The sequence below is a fragment of the Micromys minutus genome, assembly GCF_963924665.1.
Source record: "Micromys minutus genome assembly, chromosome: 33".
NCBI lineage: Eukaryota > Metazoa > Chordata > Mammalia > Rodentia > Muridae > Micromys > Micromys minutus.
Genome location: NC_137968.1, coordinates 5,316,450 through 5,339,247, shown reverse-complemented (window position 1 = coordinate 5,339,247; position 22,798 = coordinate 5,316,450). Strand labels below are relative to the sequence as shown.

The following is a 22,798-nucleotide window of genomic DNA, read 5'->3' as shown; positions in this document are numbered from 1 at the left end:
ATTGTTTTTTTCAGTAAAATCAGCATGCTTAAATATGCTATACTGTTTAACAACCGTCATGCAATATAACTAATAAAGTACTTAGAAAGATAAAATTAAATGCAACTATAAAATTAAATTAGTGATAACAATAAGAAAAAGTATATTAGACAGAAAGAAAAAGACTCTAACCACTTTGTCCTCCTGGTGTGAATATCCACGAAAGCAAGTTTAAAAAGACAGAAAAGACAAAACAAAAAAAAGGAATGATTAATTCCATCATGAAATAAGAACAGCTCTTAAGTGTTCATTAGTAAATTGGAAGTCAGAAAATGTTTACACTTTGACTCTATTCTAAAATTTTAACTTTAAGAGGGAAATTTTCCCATTCATTTCATTAAATTCAAATAAAAGCATGCCAAATATCATAATACACTGAAATATAAACAAAATAATTTCTGTAAGAGCAATTAAATAACCAAATATCAGAAAAGAGAAAGTGCACTTTCACAATTCGCCTTAACTAAATCCTGAACTCAAGGAAAAAAATTGAAAAATATTTAGAAATAAAACGTTTACATATAAAAATGATAAAACATAGCATCATTCAATTTATCAGATACTACCAAAAGTGGAAAAAATGAAGTATTATATAAATTATGCATATTTGCTTCACAAACGACTTATTAACTTTGATTTTTTTTCTAAATTTTACATAAATAAAAAGAAAAATTAAAAACCCATGATAAAATATTATATTTGGCAATTGAGGGTCATAGTCCCAATATTGTAAATGTTAAACAAAACAAAGGAGATACATATTGTCAAGAGAACCTTAGTTTCCTGAAAAACCCTTCCTGGATACAGTTTTATCTCCTCCATGTACTGCCAACCAGAGCAACGTCTGTCTCCCTCTGCCTTGCTGCTCTTTCTCCTCTCTGTAGTTAAACCCCATCATTTCCCCTTCATCCTGGCCTTGCTTAATCATTGTCCCACTTTCAGTCCACTGTGATATTCCCTCAGGCCTGGCCTCTAAAATAAATATATATACAAACAAACATGGTACCTACATCCTTCCTCTGTAGTTGACCTTTCTATTAGTTCCAGTTGTCAGCCTCGCCTCAGGAAAGCTCTTTCTTCTGAAGTGCTGCTCTGCATACACTGATATCCACAGACAGCGCACAGAATTGGGGGCCTAGATCTAAATCTATGAAACTATAGATACCTGATAATCTTTAAAGGAAACATAACTATACAATGCAGAATAGATAGCAACTTCAACAATGGTTCTAGTCAAACTGGACTTCAATGTGCTAAAAAAAAAAAAAAAAAAAAAAAATGAAACTAGGTCTTTATCTCCCACCCTGCACAGACTTCAGCTCTAGTGGATCAAGGATAGCATCGTAAGAACTGATACCCTGAAACTGCCACGAGAAAAGGCCAAAAAACACACAACATCTTACAGGCAGGAGCTTTATGAATTAGACTCCAATAGCACAGAAAATAAGATCAACAGTCAACAAACGGAAACTCATGAATCTAAAGTTTCTGTACAGCAAATGTAAGTTTCAAGTGAGGAAACAGCCAGCCATACAATGGGAGAGATCTTTTCCACACACTCATCTGACAGAACAGTGTCTACAATCAACAAAGAACATTTTAAAAGTCCAAACATTAAGAAGATATGCAACCTTCTTAACAATAAATAAATAAAAATAAAATGGGTCATGAAACTGATTAGAAAACTTGAAAGAAATGCAAATCAACTAGAAAACACCAGTTCAGCATTCATAGCCATCAGGATTAAAAATGCTTCAAGATTCCATCTCACCGCAGTGAAAATGGTCATTATCAGGAATAAATGCTGCTGCGTTGGCAGGGAGGGCTCCTATAGACTGTGGGAATTCATCCAGTCATTTTGGAAGGCAGTCCAGATGTTTCCCAAGAACTAGCACTAGAACTGTCATGTGACCCAGCCATGCCAGTCCTGAGCATATATATACTCAAAGTATGCCATACCCAACTACAAAGACACTTGCACATCTATGACCATGGCTAGGAAACAAAACCAGCTGAGTTGATTGAATGAATAAGTAAAAGGTGCTATATATACACACGGTAATATTACTCAGTTTTAAATAAAAGTGAAATGAATGGACCTAAAAAAGTTAGGTACATACTTAGTGAGATAAGTAAGGTCCGAAAGACAAACACAGTTGTCCTCTCTCATATGCAGATCAGAGCTTCAAAACTTCTGTGTGTTTGACTTGCAGCACATGTAGAAGCCAAAAATCTAGAAAGTGGTCTAGCACACTACAGCTTCTACAACAAGATCCTTTCTTTCTTTCTACCTTTTCAGGGAAGTTGCAGAGTTGAGAGGCAGGTACAAAAGGACAGGATGAGTGGGACTGGCATACACAATGAAAATTCAGAGTCAATACAAGTTAAATAATAAAAAGGCATCTGTGGAAGGAGATACATAAAGGGATAGGAAAGAGCAATTGGTAGATAAGATGAAACTAGAGAGGTGGAACCCTGAGGGTGGAAAGACTTAAGCAGGTGGAGGTACCAGGATATGGAGGAAATAGGGGAGAGGGAGCTAGCCCAAAGAAAGGCTATATGGGAAGCCATATAGATGCTTATGGTCTCATTACCCAATTAAAAATATAGTTGGAGAATTAGTAAACTATATATAGCATTCAAGAAAAGTGGGCGTGTACTGGAGTTTAAATGATTAAGTAGGGTTAATGCAGTTGATAGAAACTAAACTCAGGACCTCTAGAAGAACAGCCTTGACTATTGAGCCATCTCTGGGTTAAAAAAAAAAAAAACTAAGGATGCATTCCTTTAAAAAGCTTTCTGAAAATGCATTAGTTAGCATGCTAATTATTAAAAATAACTTTGTATTTTTACTTAAGAGTTCAAACAGAACTCTTTATCTTTAATAAGTGGATTATCTTTAATAAGTGGATCATGCCACTTCCAGAAGACCTCGTTTATTAAATGAAAGTCATAATTCAAGATTTGGTCTATTTCTCTACACGTTATAGTTCAGAGATGCTCCAAAGGTTTTAAGACCAATCAGATGACAGCTACTGCCCTTGGCTACCCAGCACACCCATGTGTTAAAATTCTTCTGCTGAAGATGTGACAATGTACGGCTATAGATCATAGAGAAACCAGTCTTAAACGAGCCATGAAACGCCTAGTGCCATAAGGGTCTGTGTACTTTCTAGGGAACAAAATATATGAATGGCCCACCCAGCAGAGTACCCTGCATACAATAAAACCAACCTATTAGGTTAAGTGGGCCCTTTGGTGCAACAGTGGCACAATTTTTATGAGCTAACTAGCAGCTCTTGGTTAGATTTGAGGCCATTCCATAGGAAGAAGAGTCATGCCTGGTGGTGTAACACTGCTCAAATGCCTGTGTCTCTGGAAATAGCGGGAGAGGGCCAGAGGCCCTAGGAGCGGACCTGTTATTCCTATTTTGCTAAATGACCACGTCATCAAATTGCCTTCTGAATATCTGTTTACAGGTGAAGACTTGGGCTTCTATCAATCATTGTCAAAGAGTCATTTTTGCAATGATTAGGAGTCAATAGAGATACACAAAACTAGTCAGGGTGCTGAGAGTAAGAGACTGAGTGTCCAACAGGACATCTTTATCAATAACCACCAACACCACTACGAAGGCTCAGGGAACACTGCGAGTAGAAGACGGAAAGAATTAATCTGGAGGATGAGAGAAGAGTGCTGTGACACACAGTCTTCTACATGCACAAGAACTACACACTAGATCTAGCTGAAATTCTCACCAGGACAGGAGGGAGTCTCTACGTCCCACCCTTACTGAAGAGTCGTTGACAGTTGAGAGAGGATGGGGAGGAAAATGCCTGTATTTAATGTGTCCCCACTAGTATATTTCCTCTGCTCCAGCAGGTGGCCCTCCATCTTTTGATTTTTGAGAAGGTCAAGTTGTTGGACATTTGAGGGAAGGCAAGAAGGATAGGATAGGCATATGGAGGCTGGAGAGATGGCTCAGTGATTAAGAACACAGACTGTTCTTCCAGAGGTCCTGAGTTCAATTCCCAGCAACCACATGGTGGCTCTCAACCATCAATGAGATCTGATGCCCTCTTCTGGTGTGTCTGAAGACAGTGACCATGTACTCACATACATTAATGAATAAATAAATCTTTAAAAAAAAAAAAAAAGGATAGGCATATGGTCTAGATTCGCCATAAAATGTATAAAATTCTCTAGGATAAAATTAAATGTCTAAAATATGATAATGATATGGATCCGAAAACACTATACCTATGAACCATACATCAATATTTTTCTTCCATTCATTCATTCAACAATTAACACACTGATCTATTGCTTACCAAGTACACAGAAACATATACTGAGTAGACAAAGTGAATTTAAGAGATGCAGTCAATTTATAAAGTTCAAGAATACAAGGTTAGAGATTTGTATAAACCAATGTATCACACATGAGTAAGTAGTTGACTCATACAGAATTTCCTAAGAAAGATCATGGAGGAGAAAATGCTTACATTGACCAAAACAACAGTCCATCAAGTAGGTAAGGGTTGTTGAGTGGGGCAAAGAGGAAAGAATATTTCTGACAGTTGTAGAATAATGAACCAACAAATAGCAGACACACAGAGAAATAATTTAAGACAAGTGTTCATGATGGGGCTTGTTTGGGGAATAGACCGTGACACTCTTAACTTCACATTAACTTTCATCACTCGAGAGATAAAAAATCTCTATTGCAATAAGTGTGAGTCTGAGAAGCCAAGACTAGAGCAGACAGACCAGTTAGAAGACTACAATATATGATGTCACTCTAAAGTGACATCACCAGTAGTCTACACATTTAGAAACATAAAAAATAAATTTTTAAAACTTGTGGGGAAAGAGTGCTAAAGAAAAGAAATATGAGACCTGACTTTCTGGTTTAGGTGACAACTTGTAGTAATACTATTTTAAAAATTAAAAACTTCAGGAGTCCTTCTGGTCTCCATCTGCACCCAGAGCTAGAGCCATCCCACTGCCATCAGAACCCACAACCTGCCCACAGAGAGCTGATCACCCAGAAACACTCTCATTCCTAAGCCACTAGGCCCACAGGCCCTCAGGAGAGACAAGCTCCATTCAGAGACAACAAGACCAACTACCATCACAGATAACAAGATGGCAAGAGGCAAGCACAAGAACCTAAGCAACAGACACCAAGACAACCTGGCAACATCAGAACCTGCTTCTCCCACCACAGCAAGTAGTGGATATCCCAATACACCAAAAAAAAAAAAAAAGAAAGAAAAAAGATTTGGACTTAAAATTATACCTCATGATGATGATAGAGAGCCTCAAGAAGCACGTGAATAACTCCCTTAAAGAAGTACAGGAGAACACAAGTAAACAAGTAGAAGCCTTAAGGAGGAAACACAAAAATCACTTAAAGAGCTACAGGAAAACACAACCAAACAGGTGAAGGAATTGAACAAAACCATCCAGGATCTAAAAATGGAAATAAAAACAACAAAGAAATCACAAAAAGACACAACCATGGAGATAGAATACCTAGGAAAAAGATCAGGAGCCATAGATGCAAAGCATCACCAACAAAATACAAGAGATCAAAGAGAGAATCTCAGGTGGAGAAAATACCACAGAAAACATTGACACACTAGTCAGTGAAAATGAAAAAAGCCAAAAGCTACTAACCCAAAACATCCAGGAAATCTAGGACACAATGACAAAACCAAACCTAAAGACAATAGGTGTAGAAGAGAGCAAAGACTTCCAATTATAAAGCCCACTAAATACCTTCAACAAAATTATAGAAGGAAACTCCCCTAACCTAAAGAAAGAGATCACCACGAACATACAAACGCCTACAGAACCCCAAATACATTGAACCAGAAAAGAAATTTCTCCCGACACATAATAGTCAAAACATCAAATGAACAAAACAAAGAATATTAAAAGCAGTAAGGGAAAAAGGTCAAATAAGATACAAAGACAGACCTATCAGAATCACACCAGACTTTTCAACAGAGACTATGAAAGCTAGAAGATCCTGGACAGATATCATACAGACCCTAAGAAAACACAAATGTCAGCCCAGGTTACTATATCCAACAAAACTCTCAATTACCATGGATGAAGAAACCAACATATTCCAGGACAAAACTAAATTTATACAATATCTGTCCACAAATTCAACCCTTAAAAAAATAATAGATAAAAATTCCAACACAAGGAGGGAAGCTACATCCCAGGAAAAGCAAAAAAGTAATCTTCTTGCAACAACTCCATAAGAAGATACCTGCAAAACATAATTCTACCTCTATCAACAAAAATAACAGGACACAACAATCACTATTCCTTAATATCTCTTAACATCTATGGACTCAGTTCCCCAATAAAAAGACTTAGACTAAAATACTAGATATATAAACATGACCCAGAATCTTGCTGCATACAGGAAACTCATTTCACTGACTAAGAGAGACACTACCTCAGAGTAAAAGGCTGGAAGAAAAAAAAAAACATTCCAAGCAAATGGTCCCAAGAAACAAGCTGGAGTAGCCATTCTAATACCAAATAAAATAGATTTTTTCCACCAAAAGTTATCAAAAATAAGGAAGGACACTTTTTACTCATCAAAGGAAAAATCTATCAAAAAGAACTCTCAGTCCTGAATATCTATGCTCCAAATGCAAGGGCACCCACATTCATATAAGAAACTTTACTAAAGCTCAAAGCACATAATTGCACAGGACACAATAATAGAGGGAGACTTCAACACCCCACTCTCATCGATGGACAGATCATAGAAGCAGAAACTGAACAGAGACACACTGAAACTAACAAGTTATGAACCATATGGATTTAACAGAATCTATAGAACATTTCATTCTAAAACAAAAGAATATACCTTCTCCTCAGCACTTCACAGTACCTTCTCCAAAACTGACCATATAAGAAGGTTGAAATAATCCCATATATCCTATCAGATCACTATGGACTAAGGCTGGTCTTCAATAACAACAAAAACAACAAAAAGCCCACATACGCATGGAAGCTGAACAATGAATGCTCTACTCAATAATAACTTGGTCAAGGAAGAAATTAAAACAAGAAATCAAAGACTTTTTAGAATTTCATGAAAATGAAGGTACAGCATACAAAAACTTATGAAACACAATGAAAGCAGTGCTAAGAGAAAAACTAAGAGCTTACACTAACAGCTTGACAGCACTCTTGAAAGCTCTAGAAGAAAAACAAGCAGATACACCCAAGAGGAGTAGATGGCAGGAAATAAACTCTGTGCTGAAATCAACCGAGTAGAAACAAAAAGAACTATACTAAGAATCAACAAAACTAGAATTTGGTTCTTTGAGAAAATCAACAAGATAGATGAACCCTTAGCCAAACTAAGTAGAGGGCACAGAGTATTCAACTTAACAAAATCAGAAATGAAAAGGGAGACATAACAACAGACACTGAAGAAATTCAAAAATTTATCAAATCCTACTACAAAAGCCTATACTCAACAAAACTGGAAAATATGGATGAAATGGACAATTTTATAGACAGATACCAAGTACCAAAGTTAAATCAGAATCAGATAAGCCATCTAAACTGCCCCATAACTCCTAAAGAAATAGAAGCAGTCATCAAAAGCCTCCCAACCAAAAAAAAAATCTCAGAACCAGATAAGTTTAGTGCACAATTCTATCAAACCTTCATAGAAGGCCTAATACTAATACTCTCCAAACTATCCCACAAAATAGAAACAGAGGGAACACTACCCAATTCATTCTTCGAAGCCACAATTATGCTCATAGCTATATGACACAAAGATCCTACAAAGAAAAAGAACTTCAGACCAATTTCCCTCATGACCATTGATACAAAAATACTCAATAATAATTCTTGCAAACCAAATCCAAAACATATCAAAACAATCATTTACCATGATCATCCCAGAGATACAGGGATGGTTCAATATAAGAAAATCCATCAAAGTTATCCACTGTATAAACAAACTCAAGAAAAAAAGCAATCACATGATTATCTCATTAGATGCTGAGAAAGCATTTGACACTGGAAAGAAAGAAACCAGGTACACTGAAACTAATAGAAGAGAAAGTGGGGAAGAGTTTAGAACACATAGGCACAGTAAAGATTTTCCTGAACATAACTCCAATGGCTTATGCTCTAAGATCAAGAATCAACAAATGAGACCTCATAAACTTGCAAAGCAAGTAAGTCAAATGACACTGTCAATAGGAAAAAATGGCAACAAACAGCTTGGGAAAAGATCTTTAGCAACCCTACATTTGATAGAGGGCTAATATCCAATATATACAAAGAGCCCAAGAAGTTAGACTCCATAGCAACAAATAACCCTATTAAAAATGGGGTAGGGAGCTAAACAAAGAATTCTCAACTGAGGAATATCGAATGGCCATTAAGCACCTAAAGAAATGTTCAACATCCTTAGTCATTAGGGAAATGCAAATTAATACAACCCTGAGAATCCACCTTACACCAAACAGAATGGGTAAGATCCAAAACTCAGATGACAACAGATGCTGGCAAGGATGCAGAGAAAGAGGAACACTTCTCCACTGTTGGTGGGGTTGTTAACTGGCACAACCACTCTGGAGATCAGTCTGGGGGTTCTTCAGACAACTGGACATAGTCCTACCTGAGGACCCAGCTACACCACACCTGGGCTTATGCCCAAACAACGTTCCAACATATAACAAGGATGAATGCTCTACCATGTTCATAGCAGCCTTATTTATAATAGCCAGAAGCTGGACAGAACCCAGATGTTCTTCAACAGAGGAATGGATACAGAAAATATGGTGGAGTAATTCTGAGCTATTAGAAACAATAACTTCATGAAATTCCTAGGCAAATGGATGGAACTAGAAGCTATCATCCTGAGTGAGGTAACCAGTCACAAAAGAACACACATAGCATGCACTCACTGATAAGCCCAAAAAGCTCTGAATACCCAAGAAACAATTCACAGACCTTATGTGAATTCAAAAGGAAAGAAGACCAAAATGTGGATGCTTCAGACCTTATTAGAAGGGAGGACAAATACTCACAGGAGAAAATACAGGGACAAAGAGTGAAGCAGAGACTGAAGAAAAGGTCATCCAGAGACTGCCCCACCTGGGGATCCATCCCATATGTAGCCACCAAATCCAGTCACTATTGCAGAGGCCAAGAAGTGCTTGCTGGCAGGAGCGTGTTATGCCTCTTCAGAGGCTATGCCAGAGCCAAAATGATACAGACAAGGATGCTTTCAGACAACCATCAGACTGAGATCAGGGACCCTAATGGAGGAGCTAGACATAGAACTGAAGGAGCTAAAAAGGGTGTCAACCTCATGGGAAGAACGATATCAACCAACTAAATCTCTCAGAGCGCCCAGGGACTTAACCACCAGCCAATGAGCACACATGGAGAGACCCATGGCTTCAGTTGCATATGTAGCAGAGGATGGCATTGCCTGCAATAGGAGAGGCCTTTGTCCCAGCGAAGGCTCATTTTCCCAGTGTAGGAGAATGCCAAGACACTGAGGTGGGAGTGGATGGTTGAGAGTGGGAGCATCTTCATGGAAACAAGGGGATCGGGAGGGGTGATGGTAGTCAGGGAGAAAAGGGATAACATCTGAAATGTAAATACAAAGAATATTTAATAAAATATGTTAAAAAAACTTTCAGGAAAAAATCTGAGTATTAGTCCAAAACTAAAATAAATAGAAAGTGTAATTAGAAAAAAGGAAAATCTAGATGTATTCTAAGACTTTTATAGAAGAATTATAAAAATATCATTTCAAAAAACTGCAATGTCTTACTTCTTTTATGGATATTAATTATTTTAATTTAAAACAAGTTCAAAATAAGTATTGGTAATATGTTTTAAATATGATTTTATTGTTCAATTTTGGGAAGGCTAATATTTAAAATTTTAAACTAATAGGAGTACCTCCAACTATCATATAGTCTCCGTTATTATTAGAATTACTACAGATATCATTAATCTTCTCATATATTTTAAATAGCATTTCCTAACTTGAAACCCACCCTAGGTACAGATAGATACCTTAAGAACTGAGGAGCTCAAATTCTTCAAGAGTTTGAGAGCAAGTAGCTAGCAGATGCTGTTGTCAAATGCACGCGTGACCACAGCTTGCCCTACTGTGCATTCCGTAGTTTTTCTCTTCTCCAAATAAACCCAAGAGTTACTGCTTTACACAGAGTCTCATACACTCTCCAGTTAACATCAAAGTTTAAGTATTTATAATAAATTTTCAGGTGTATTACAAATTGATGTGATTAAATACATTTTTATCAAATCTTGGTACTATGTACTTAGTTCACTCAATATAAGAAAAATGTCAACTGTGCATGCTCTGTGACAAGTCAGTACCATTGTCACGCTATCACACAAATCCTGCTTTCAAAAACAGCCCTACTTGTTTTTAGTTAGATCGTTGTCATTGTTCTTCCCAAAATTTAGTTTGACAAACCATGGATGGGACATGAGAATCCTGTCAAAGATAACGTTTATTTAATTATATAAATTTGCTTTGCCCATTCGTCAATTTTCTGTAAACCACAGGTTCCTAAAACAGTGTTATTTTCAACACCTTCATATTACAATGTGTGAGAATGATAAAAAACAAAGCTTAACTCACAATACACACTACACACAATAGTGAAAATTAGTGCACTTCTTCATTACTTTCCAAATTATTCTAGAAATAATAGAGATACTGTTTCACTGCATGTGCCAGCAATGCATTTATCAGATATTTCAAGAACTGTATCCTGGGACATCTTGGAGCTGGCCAAGTCAGGAATCTGGCCTCTGTGCTATGCCCCGTAAGGGTTAGTTTCAAGCACATCTACATCTGAAGTTCGGGCAGGGCTCTCAAGAATAAGGCTATAATGAAGTACAGCTACATCTGAAGGGGCAGGGCTTTTAAGAATGTGGCATAGAGAAGTACATTATCGTTTGAAGCTCCAGGTATCCTTAAGAATGTAGCTCTGGACCTGGACCGGGAAGATTCAGCAGATATAGGCTCAGCATTGTCTTTGTCTTTTGAGACCCCCCTTTTGTCCCTGACCTTTTCACCTGACCTCCAGTAAGATGTTCACAGGATCTTTGGTAGTTATCTTGATTGATCCCAGTTTCAGAACCAAAGTTACCTTTTTGCATGTAATTAAAGTGATTTTAAAAGAGGACAAATAAAACCAAGTTTCGCTTTGGCCATGAGGCTTAGACCTCAAGTCCTGACTAATCTTGCTGCAACCTTAAAAAAAAAAAAAAAAAAAAAAACTATATGATAGCACAAATCTTGATGTTACAAGATATTCAAACCAGGAGAAATCTTAGAAGCTATTTATATTACTTCTTTTATTTTAAAGATCATGAAAAAAAACTATAAGATAAAGTGTCCCATTTAAAGTTTTTCTATTTAAGCTATTCAATGAAATTCTGGAAATTCTCATAGAATAGTCAAACAGGTGGAAATTAACTATACACATGCCAATCAAATTTTCCTCCCAAAAGATAAAACAATTTTACATATTTTGAAGCTTAAAATAATCCTTATTTTAAATTACCTTTAATATCTCTGCAATTCAATGTCTTTTACAATTAAATTGGTACAAAATAACGTTTCCTTAGCTTTTCATTTGATTAAAGTCATATACAATTTTTACTTGTTAAGAAAATACCATCTAAAAAGAAAATTAACGGGAGCAGTATCCTGTACTGGTGTGTCCGTATCTTGTGTCCTGTCCTGCAGTGGTGTGTCCATGTCTTGTGTCCTGTCCTGTACTGGTGTGTCCGTGTCTTGTGTCCTGTCCTGTACTGGTGTGTCCGTGTCTTGTGTCCTGTCCTGTACTGGCGTGTCCATGTCTGTGTCCTGTCCTGTAGTGGCGTGTTTGTATCTTGTGTCCTGTCCTGTACTGGTGTGTTTATGTCTTGTGTCCTGTCCTATACTGGTGTGTCCGTGTCTTGTGTCCTGTCCTGTACTGGTGTGTCCATGTCTTATGTCCTGTCCTATACTAGTATGTCCCTGTCTTGTGTTCTGTCCTATAGAGGCGTGTCCATGTCTTGTGTCCTGTCCTGTAGCAGCGTGTTTATCTGACTCCTTTGGTTCTTTCTGTGCCCTCCCTGTACCTCAGGAGACGTAATGGAGTGCTAAGGATGACTCCACATGAAAGAGCTGAGAAACTGCAATAAACAGTTATTTCACTGTGTCCTCCTGGAAGATGACAAAAAGAATTTTAATAGCTTTATAACTAAATATAGATGTACAGGATATTTGTATTCTCTTAAGAATAGTCTGACAATATTTCACTAAGCTCAGTTCTTTGGGGCTAGCATAAGTCAAAAAATGCATTCAGCAGCTGTTGAGAGCAAAACCCTAAAGCATTAGAAGCAGCTGAGCATTTACAAGATCAAATTTACAAGCAGAGGTTGAACTTGTAGTTTTTTATCTTACAACTTGGATGATTTCACCAGTTCCACTCAACAAATGCCTTCCTGTATAAATTAAGACATATTACAGCTCTTCTACTTGAATGAAAATTTAGAAATATTACAAAAGGAACTCGGGGCTGTTTTCCATGAACTAACATCTAAATTGTTTTTTATTGTGTTTTACTTTTCTGTAAGGGGAGAGAGTATGGAAAAGTAGAAGGAGTGTATGTGGGGGGAGTGGAGGAGACAGAGGGAGGGAGGGAGGGAGGGAGGAAGGGAGGGAGGGAAGGAAGGAGAGGAAGGGACAGGTGGAGGGAAAGAGAAAAATAAAACATGCTGCCTCTGGTGTCCTCCTTGTTCAATAAACCTTCTCACGCAGCCTAACTGAAATATTAAAAAATTTAAAGTTGTTCACAATATAACATTTTCAAGGATTGTTTCAATATTTTACTGTACTTAATTGGTTAGAATTTTTATTCACTGCAAGGCTATAATACATTAGAAACTAAAATTTGTATTCCAACCAATTAAGGTATAATCAGATGATACCAGATACTTCTAGTTTTGGTCTAAGTTGAGTATCAAGGCTAAGATTTTCCGTTCTGCCTGAACAAAACGCAGAGAAGCATGGAATAACCCGTTTGCTGTTCTGGTATTAGAGATCATGCACAGTACGCATGCGCTCCATCACTGGATTAGAGGTCATGCACAGTACGCATGCGCTCCATCACTGGATTAGAGGTCATGCACAGTACGCATGCGCTCCATCACTGGACTGTGTCTGCGTTCCTGTTTCCCTTTAATTCAGGCATGGACTTCTCTGAGGACGTGAAGGTGCTAAGAATGTAAGAGCTAAAGGCAGAGTGCTGTAGTGAAACAGCATCTTCCCAACAAGACGAGACACTCCTGAGCGCACAGCAGCTGTAGTGGTTGTAGTGTTGTACAGGACAGGCACAGTGTCAGTGTAGTGAACAGTCCGGCACCAAGTGAGGAAGGAGCCCAGCAGCTCCTGCCCCGTGCTAAAGATGAGGAACTCCTGCCCACTGAGGGCTGTTAGGGGAGGAAAAGTCTTTTTTAAAGGTACGGCCCCTTCTAGCGTGCCGTGCTCCACTGAAGGCTCCCAGCACATGGGCAACACAAGGAGATTCAGTGGGTTATTGAAAATATGAGAGAGAGGAAAAGGGAGAGAGAACGAAATGATCAAAATACATATAAACATGTATGCAATCTCAAATAATAAATTGTATTTTTAAGGTGATTAAAATAAAGCGACCAAGGACAATGATAGCTTGAGATAGACTGAGATGAACTGTATAATCAATCTCAGGCCCATGGTGATCAAGAATCCCAGGACAGGAAGAGGAAGCATAGGTAGAGCCTGAAGACCACCCAAAGAGGAGACTGAGGGGCTTCTGAGAAGATTCTGTAGGTGTTTTTAATTTAAGGAAAATGAAAAAGCATTACTTGGGATTTTAGAGAAGATGCTAAAATATTACTTGCAAGACATTAGGAGCACGTGGTTCCTACATCAGAGAAGAAAAGGGCATTAAAACCTCGCTTTCTCCATAAGAAACTACAAGATTCAACCAAAGGAAGAAGTAATGAGAACCAAAACACAATTTAGCAATGGAGAAAATTCAATTAGGAAGGTGGTTCTTTAGATCAATAAAAATATCAAATATGTAACCAAATTCCACCGAAAAGAAAGACTTGAATTAGCAAAATCAGAAATGATATAGCAATAGCCCTGATTTTATGCATATTTTTAAATAAAAGAATATTATAAAGATTTTTTACATCAGTAAATTTAATAATTTATGGAAACTGGACAGATTCCTTGAAAGATATAATTATAAAAACTTATTCATAAATACAAATAAAAACTTTGAATCACCTAAAAAATATAAAGTATATTTTAAAACCTCCCCACTGAATAAAAACTTCATGCCCAAATAACTTTACAGATAAAATCTAACAAATATTTTTAATAATTAACATAATAATGGACTCCTGGCCATGGAGTGGCAGTGGAGGAACTCATTGTTTGCAAGTGGATCAGACGTCAACCAGGGAAACAATGTCGGATCTATACAAACTCTTCCATGACGTTAAAGAGAGGAAATTGCTTTCTACTCCATTCCATAATGCCAGGGTGATACTAATTCCAAAATCAAGGAAAGACAACTGCAAGCCAAACCCATTAATGTATAAAATGAATTATCTATCATGACCAAATGGAGTTTATTTTAATAATACGAAGTTGTTTCAATATACCTCACCATACTTTAAAAAGGAAAAAACAAAAATTAATCTCAGTAGATTGCAAAGGCATTTGGGCAAGTTCAATGACTACTTAAGATCTTTAAAAAACATAAGAGAAGTCTTGGCAAATTTGCAATTGCTGGTACCTATGAAAAATTATAGGTAACATTATACCTAATATTGGGAGAATGAATACATTCCTCCAAAGACTAAGGATGTCTGCTCATATTACTCTATTTAAAATTGTACCAATGTATCGATTCATATATAAATCCACGCATGTGCACACATGCGCGCGTGTGCGCGCGCACACACACGCATCTGTTGAGGTTCTGTCTTTTACTGTTTATTGTAATACTAAATGCTGGTTTCCAAGATCTACAGTAGGCATATCGCCTCTGGGACCCAGCCCCAAGTTAATTCTGATTGGTAAATAAAGACAGCAGCAGCCAATAGCTGGGGAGAAGAGACATAGGAAGAGTTTAGGTTTTCAAGCCTTGAGACCGTGTTGTCAGGAGAGGAGCATACAAGGAAGGAGAAAGGAGAACCATCATGGGCTAGGGGTCAAGAGAACATGGCCCAAGGTGCTGCCTAATTGGATCTAAGAGCAGCCCAGATGAAACATAGTAAGAAATAATTTGGGTTACGGATAGGAGGTATAGTCTAACAACATAGAGGGTAGGCAGTTGCCCATCCAACTACTGTGCTGCTTAAGACATACTAAGCTGAGCTGGAGAGATAAGTTCAGTGGTTAAGAGCACCGACTGCTCTTCCAGAGGTCCTAGTTCAAATCCCAGCAACCACATGGTGGCTCACACCTGTCTGTAATGGGATCTGATGCCCTCTTCTGGTGTGTCTGAAGACAGCGACAGTGTACTTATATATAATAAATAAATAAATTTTTAAAAAGACATACTAAAATATAAGGACTGTGTATGTCTTTCATCTGGGTACATAAACCATTAAGGTGGGTAGAAACCTGTGACAAGACCTTTTCAAATATTATTACTACATATATTCATATATATATATAGATACACACACACACACACACACACACACATGCACACACAAAACATCAAGTAAACCAATAATGGATTAGTACTGGGCAAACAAAACATTGAGAAAAACAGTAAGAAAATGGAGACATGAAATCACACAGAACTAATTCCCACAATTATTCCCAAAAAATGAACATAAGAATCAGCTGTATGGAAGAACTATCTAAGTAATAAGTGTGGTGATAAATTATTGATCGGAAAGAAATTCAAGCGAACTTAGTGAAAAGAGCATTCATGGTACTGGTTTTGCTAATTTAACAAAGTATTTTTAACCTAGTGAGTATCACTTACATATTCACTAGTGAATACGAAAGAGAAGCCGTATAAATACGAAACGAGATCCTTAAGTGCCACACTCAATGTTATTTCCTGAGTATAAAAACAAAAACAAAAAGGAGTAAAGCTTTCAAAGCTATGAACTGAAAAGACAAATCTCAGAGCTAGAATGGGCCTGTCTCAAGTCCAAGGAAGAAACGTCACCTCCAAAGTTCGTGAAAGTGTAGTAGTAAGAGAGGCAGGCGGCAGAACTCTGCGCCAGTCAGCTGTGTTGCTCTAAGACACGCTGAGCCTCTCTGGTCAGCGTTTTCCTTATTCACACAGAGGACAGAACAATTAATCTCCAAATGCTGTCAGTGAAACTCAAAGCCAAAGGCCCTATGAGTCTAACAAAATCATAAGCTGATTTGAAACAGCAAAGGTTACCTCTCACATTTAGAAAAAAATTAAAACCATTGTCTAAGATGAGAAGACAGATAGATGTCTGTTCGTTAGTTAATCTCAGCAGCACTTTCGGTTTTGTCGAGTTTATTGGCGATGTTAACTACTATCATTACGACTATCATTGGTTATTGGATGACAGCCATACCCCAGTGCTGTACCTTGTTTGAGCGTAACGACACGCGACCTCCACAGCGAGCACAGAACTTGGTTTGGCAATATGAACAGTTATGGCCACATCCATCGGCAAATTTTGTCTTGTGGCAGATGCCGCAGGTCGGGGCGTCACCCTTCTGCTCTTGCTGCTGCTGCGACTCCTCCCCCATCTTCTTCACTTGCTCCTTATACATTTCAAATTGCTGATGCAGCTTTCTGTGGGACAAAAAAAAAAAAGCATTTTAAAAGCTGGTATCCTAATGATCAAAACCACAATCTGTGGACATAATTTTATACTCAAAATACAAAAAAATAAGAATAAAACGATAAAATGTAATCTAAAAACTACAGAACAATATCTTGCTTACATGGCATATTAGGTCACAAATGTTGAGATCAGTTCTATCTTTGATAAACATATGAACTGTAAAAACAACTGATTATGTTTGTGGAACATTTTCTTGAATATTAAACAAAAACTCTACCATTATTTTTCAACAGTTTAGCTTGAGAAATACAGGAAGCCAATTTTATACGCACAAAGAAGCCATGACCTATTATCTTCAAACAATGAAGCACAGTTTCAACTGGAGTGAACTAAAGAATCTTACAGAGTTGTGTTCAGTAGTCTGAAAAAAAACTACTGTGAAATATTATCATCTAATAAATAAAAGTAAAGCCAACTACACCTTCAAATTAAAACCCTAGAGAGTAGGGAGCTGTCTCAATAATGAAGAGCACTTGCTACTCTTCAAAGAACCAAAGCTTGGCTCCCAGCCCCCACACTGGGCGCCTCAGAATGACCTGTAACTCTAGCCCCAGTAGCTTAGACATCTTCTTCTGATATTGGACACACACACACACACACACACACACACACTTGTTCATATTAACAAGCACACACACTCACACACACATATACACAACACAAAATGAATCAAAAAGAAAACTGGGTTAAGAGAAAAGACATCTAGAAAGATGTTTCATTTACTATTATTATAAACTTTATTGTATTTATAGACAATTTTAAGTGTCTAATAAGCATAACTAACTTAAGATTTAGAAAACTAAAAATGATATCACTCTAATCCTAACAGTGACAGAAGAATGAAAAATCTACAAAATCGTAACTTATTTTGAACCAATCAGAAAAGAAGTTATCAGGAAAGCAATGTAAATCCAAGGATACCAAGTGTGACCAGTTCATCTTTGGCAATAACGCAGAAGGAAGTAGCTCCATACTAACAGGCAAAGGGACTGTATTATTATTTTGTAGGTTGTCTGCTTCTTAGATAGCGTCTCAGGTATCCGAGGATGACCTCAAACTACGCATCCAAAATGGAGCTGGGCTTCTCATACCCACGCTCCAAGTCTCCACTGCTGACATCACAGACACACGCACATCCACTGTGCACAGGTTCTGCGGACCGAACGTAAGACTGCACACATTCTAGGTACGAGTTCTGTCTAAGAAGCTACATCTCCAGAGAGAGATAATTCGCAAATTGTGCAATAGCAAGATTCAGCTGACATGACAGCTTCAAATGACTGAAGACCCAGACGCAAAGAAGGCTGAAAATCACAAGCTCTCCCCCACTGCCCTTCCTTCACACGTGCTGTGGAAGACTTGAAAGCTCAGTCAAGGGAAATAAATTCCCACTTCTGGGGAAGTGCATACTGCAGACATTAAAAGGTAAACTGTGGTCACTGAGGTACGGACATGATTTCCTGACTTTGATAAAACAATAAAAGCTTTATTTAAGCCATGAGGAAGAAAGGTAGGTAGCCTCTGTCGCTTAAGATAAAGGCAAAGAGCCATCATAGCTAAGGACAAAAACTTAAAAAGAAAACCCTCTATCCACAATGGAGAAAAAATATCTAGGTTCCAGTATGCCACCCAAATTCAAATAAAACATCTTTTATCATTAAGATGTAGGAGGAAGCTCCTGCCTCCAAACTGGATAGAGAACTGGAAATCGAAGCGTAACTGTTCCCTGGATAGGAGAGAGAAAACTCAGAAGGTGACCCATGCTCAAGGCCAGGTAACTCGGACCTGTCTCACTGGAAGGTGAAAAGCACATGAAGGACACCTACTTCCGTGACGGGCAATCACTGAACGATAAGCATCATTTCTTTCTATAAGAGAACATAATCGGTTACACACGTTTATGAATAATGTGCACCTTTTCTATATATTCTTTAATCTAATAAAAGCTTTTAATTAAAATATAATTATACATTCCCATTTCCTCTCTTCCACTCCTCTTGTGTTTCAGCCCCAGTCCCTTTAGAATTTGATTGTTCCCAAATCCGTGCCATCTCCAAATCCCTTCTGCCTCTTGCCACAGACTATGTACTTTCTGTCATCTCTTTGTGCATGTCTCTGAGTCGCACACCTTTGAAGCGGCCATTCCCTTTCTATCAGGCTGTTGGTGTTGAGAGTTGAAACATCAAGCAAATCAAGAATTCTGATAGACTTGAATTTTGTTGTTACCATCACTGTCTTCAGTACAACACAGTCACAACACTCTTTAAAGGACATGAGCTGCTTTTGCTCTTATAGTGGATGCGAGAGGACTAGAGGTCACACCCATGTGCTGGCTTGTCCTGGACACACACACACACACACACACACACACACAGTCACCCACCCTCCCTTCCTTCCCCCCCATACCCACCCACCCTCACCCCAGTGACCCAGGATGTAGCTCCCAACTACCTCTCCAGCACCATGCCTGCCCTGCCTGCTGCCATGTTTCCCATGATAACAGACTAAGTCTCTGGAACTATAAACACACCCCGGATTTAATGCTTTCTTTTATGAAAGAGTTACCTTGGTCATGGTGTCTCTTCATAGCAATAGAATAGTAACTAGGACACCAACAAAACTGTCAATCATGCCTAGTAGACTTGCTGGTGCATGCCTTTCATACCAGCACTAGGGAGGCAGAAGTGGGTAGATCTCAGTGAATTCAAGGCCATCCTGGGCTTCAAACTGAGTTCCAGAACAGCCAGGGCTATTACACAGAAAAACTCTATTTTGAAAAACAAAAAAATAAAATAAAAACCAAAAAAATCAATTATAACAGAAGAAAAATATTTAAGCATAAGGTCAAATTTAAACAGTTCATGTCCACAGATTCAGCTCTTAAAAAAAACACTAGATGGAACACTTCAGCCTAAAGAAAAGGTTTACTACGTCCAAGAGGATAAGACACAAGAAGTAATCCCAGAACAGTTCAACAAAAAAGTTCTAAAAACCACAACAAAATAACAGAAATGAATGGATACTGCTCAGTAGTAACTCTCAATTTTAGCAGTGTCAGCTCCCCTGGATTTAAAAACAGAATCCATCTTTTTGCTTCCCCCAAGAAACACCTCACCATCAAAGACTGACACCACATTACGCTTCCTGAAATATAGGTATGTATGAGTGAAATTTAAATGGAATGACCAGAAAATACCCAACATCAGATACTACCCAGTTATTAGGAATGGGTTAAATCTTTTTGAGCGGTTGGCCAAAGAGGTCCTACAGACTCTCCTCCCAAACAGTAGAGGTTATTGCCAATGATATTGGTTTCCCTCCATGACCAGATGTTAAGACCCTACTGGTTGATAAAGATGCCACATAAGTATTTCTTCGGTCATTAAACATAAGAAACTGAGCTGCTGACCCTGAAGTTTCACCCCTACTGAAGTTCATAATGCTAGAAGGTACTCATATCCTATGAGAGGAGAAAATTAAGCATCAGTCTCACCTAGCTTCAAACCCTGTGAGCCAAAATAGAACCTGTGTGTAAGGTATGCTCTCTGATGCAGTAGGGACACAAAGGTCATGGGAATAACCAACCCCTTCTTGTTGACTTCAGGTCTACTCCATGACATAGAACCCACACCTCCAACTTCTAAAGTGGTCAACAACCTTGAGACCAGATAGGTCAAGGGCCCAAGGAGAAACCTACAATTGTTATTCTCTTAAATAGACACAACAGTAAACAACCCCTAATGGTAAGCTGCTGACCCACCCTGAGCTCATCAGAGAAGCTTCTTGCTAAAACACTAATTAACACAGAAACCCACACCTAGGCAACACGCAGAGAGTAAAAACCTTTGGAACAGTTAGCCCTACATGGGGTGTCTTTATCGCACCCCTCCCCTCGAGGTTCAAAGATCTATGAAAAATAGAGGACAACACAAAATTAAAAAGTAAATAAAACACAACTGGGCTGATGCACATATGAATCCGGAAACTGTAACAGCATGCACAAGTGCAAGTCAGGAAAAAATGCCAGCCCAGAGGAAGGAAGTGGGCACAAAGTCCCACTGCGAGCCAAGAAGCTAGATGTAATTAATAGCTGCTGGGAGAGGAGAAGAAAGGAAGCTTTGTTTCTTATCCAGTGGAATGACAAACTTCAGTGCTGGTCCCATGCTAAGGAGTAGCTGACAATCACGAAATGGATTCCATGGGGTTTTGGTTTTCTGTGTGTGCACGTACATTTGCATGTGCTTGTATGTACACACTCTGTTTTGGTTTGTCCTTTTGTTTTATTTTTGAAATAATAAAAGTACATTTCTCCCTTCCCCCCCCCCCCAATCTTTCCATACACTGTTCCCTGCCTTCAAATTCATGAGCTTTTTCTCAATAATTGTTATTGCACATACATACGTATGTGTGACGTATGTGTGCGTGTTTCATCCTAAATAAGTCCTAAAAAAACACCTTTGGCCCATACATTACTTGATGCTTGTTTCCAGGGCTGACCATTTGGCACTGGACAACCAACTGGTGAACACTTCCCTTAGGAGAAGAGCGTCTCCCACGCCCAGCCTTCCTCGGTTCCCTATAGTGCTTTCTGTAGGTTGAGGCTTGTGGGCATTTTCCCGTCCACTGCAGGATGCCCAGTAGTGTTACCCTTGTTCAGCTCATATCTGGGCAACAAAACGTTTTGTATGCCCAGTCACCCGGATCAAATGCCAAGAGATGAAGCTCTGATGAAACTGTTCACATTTCTAGAGGTTTCTATGACTTAATCATGGTTGACATAGTTAACATGTGACCGAACTTTTCCTCAAAACACAGAGTTGCTCATGGGATGCGCTTTCATGGCCCGCCCAGGCGTATGGGTAGAAGTGAGTTTACTTCACGTTATTCCCTACAGCTGGCTACTGTTCCTTGCTTACATGCCTGCATGGAAAAAACATGTTTTGGCCACATGCAACCTGTCCTCGTAATTGTAAACTTTCCTCGTGTGATTTCTCTTACCCCTAGGAGAATAAACTATCAGATGCTCTGAAGAACGGTGACTATGGCATGAGACCTTAGGCTACCTCACCCTTGGCTCCACTCTCCCGAGCCCGCTGCCTCTGGAGCAGTGACAAACTATATGGCTGGAACGGGGAAGAGACACAACAGAAGTCACCCACTCCTATGCAGCACTTCAGTGCTTGCTGCCCCTCCCCCTCCTGGGTCAGATGCAGTCACTGAAGTCCCCAGGGAGAAGGCACATGTAGCATTTCCAAACCCATCAGTGAGGACGTGGAGGTTAGCACCCTGACATGGTAAAGCAGCTTCAATGCTGAGAGGCTTTAATTCCATAAAGTCTCTACTTTTTCAAGTTACTAAAAAGTGATCGTCCAGAGTAACTGGAAAAATAATAATGTCCTCAGAATGTATAAAGCAGCACTATTAATAATAGCCAAAAGACTAGGGATAAGATTAAATATTTCAGACTAAGATAGATAAAATAAAACCTACTAAGACATCAAAAGTATTGCACAGTAGAAGAAATAAATGAAATCATACTGATGCATTTCAGGGATATCTTGTGGGAAATAAGACAGACACTATAGACTCTGTATCATATGGTGGATCTGCGTAGCCTGAATAAAAATAGACAGAGATAATGATGCTGTGTGGGAAGTAGTGGATATACAGAGGTCCGGATACAAGTCAGCCCCACCTCAAGGATGGGAGGCAGCGTTCCTGGAGATGAGGCAAGAGATGGCTGGAGGTCCTCAGACTCCTGACCGTGACGCTCATTTCCAGACACATCCCACTTCCGGGCGATGCATCTCCC

At 38.6% G+C, this 22,798-nt stretch overlaps 1 protein-coding gene across 15 annotated transcripts in view; it reads right to left on the bottom strand.

The window, feature by feature from the left end:
* RIMS2 (regulating synaptic membrane exocytosis 2) overlaps nt 1-22,798 on the bottom strand; it is a gene marked incomplete at both ends in the record, with an annotated part of 425,123 nt that overhangs the window by 351,580 nt on the left and 50,745 nt on the right. For all 15 annotated transcript variants that reach the window (XM_080909305.1, XM_080909325.1, XM_080909329.1 and 12 more), the window contains one exon: nt 16,724-16,934. In XM_080909305.1, the coding sequence (XP_080765431.1) occupies nt 16,724-16,934 (211 nt within the window). The remainder of the gene's footprint in view (nt 1-16,723; nt 16,935-22,798) is intronic.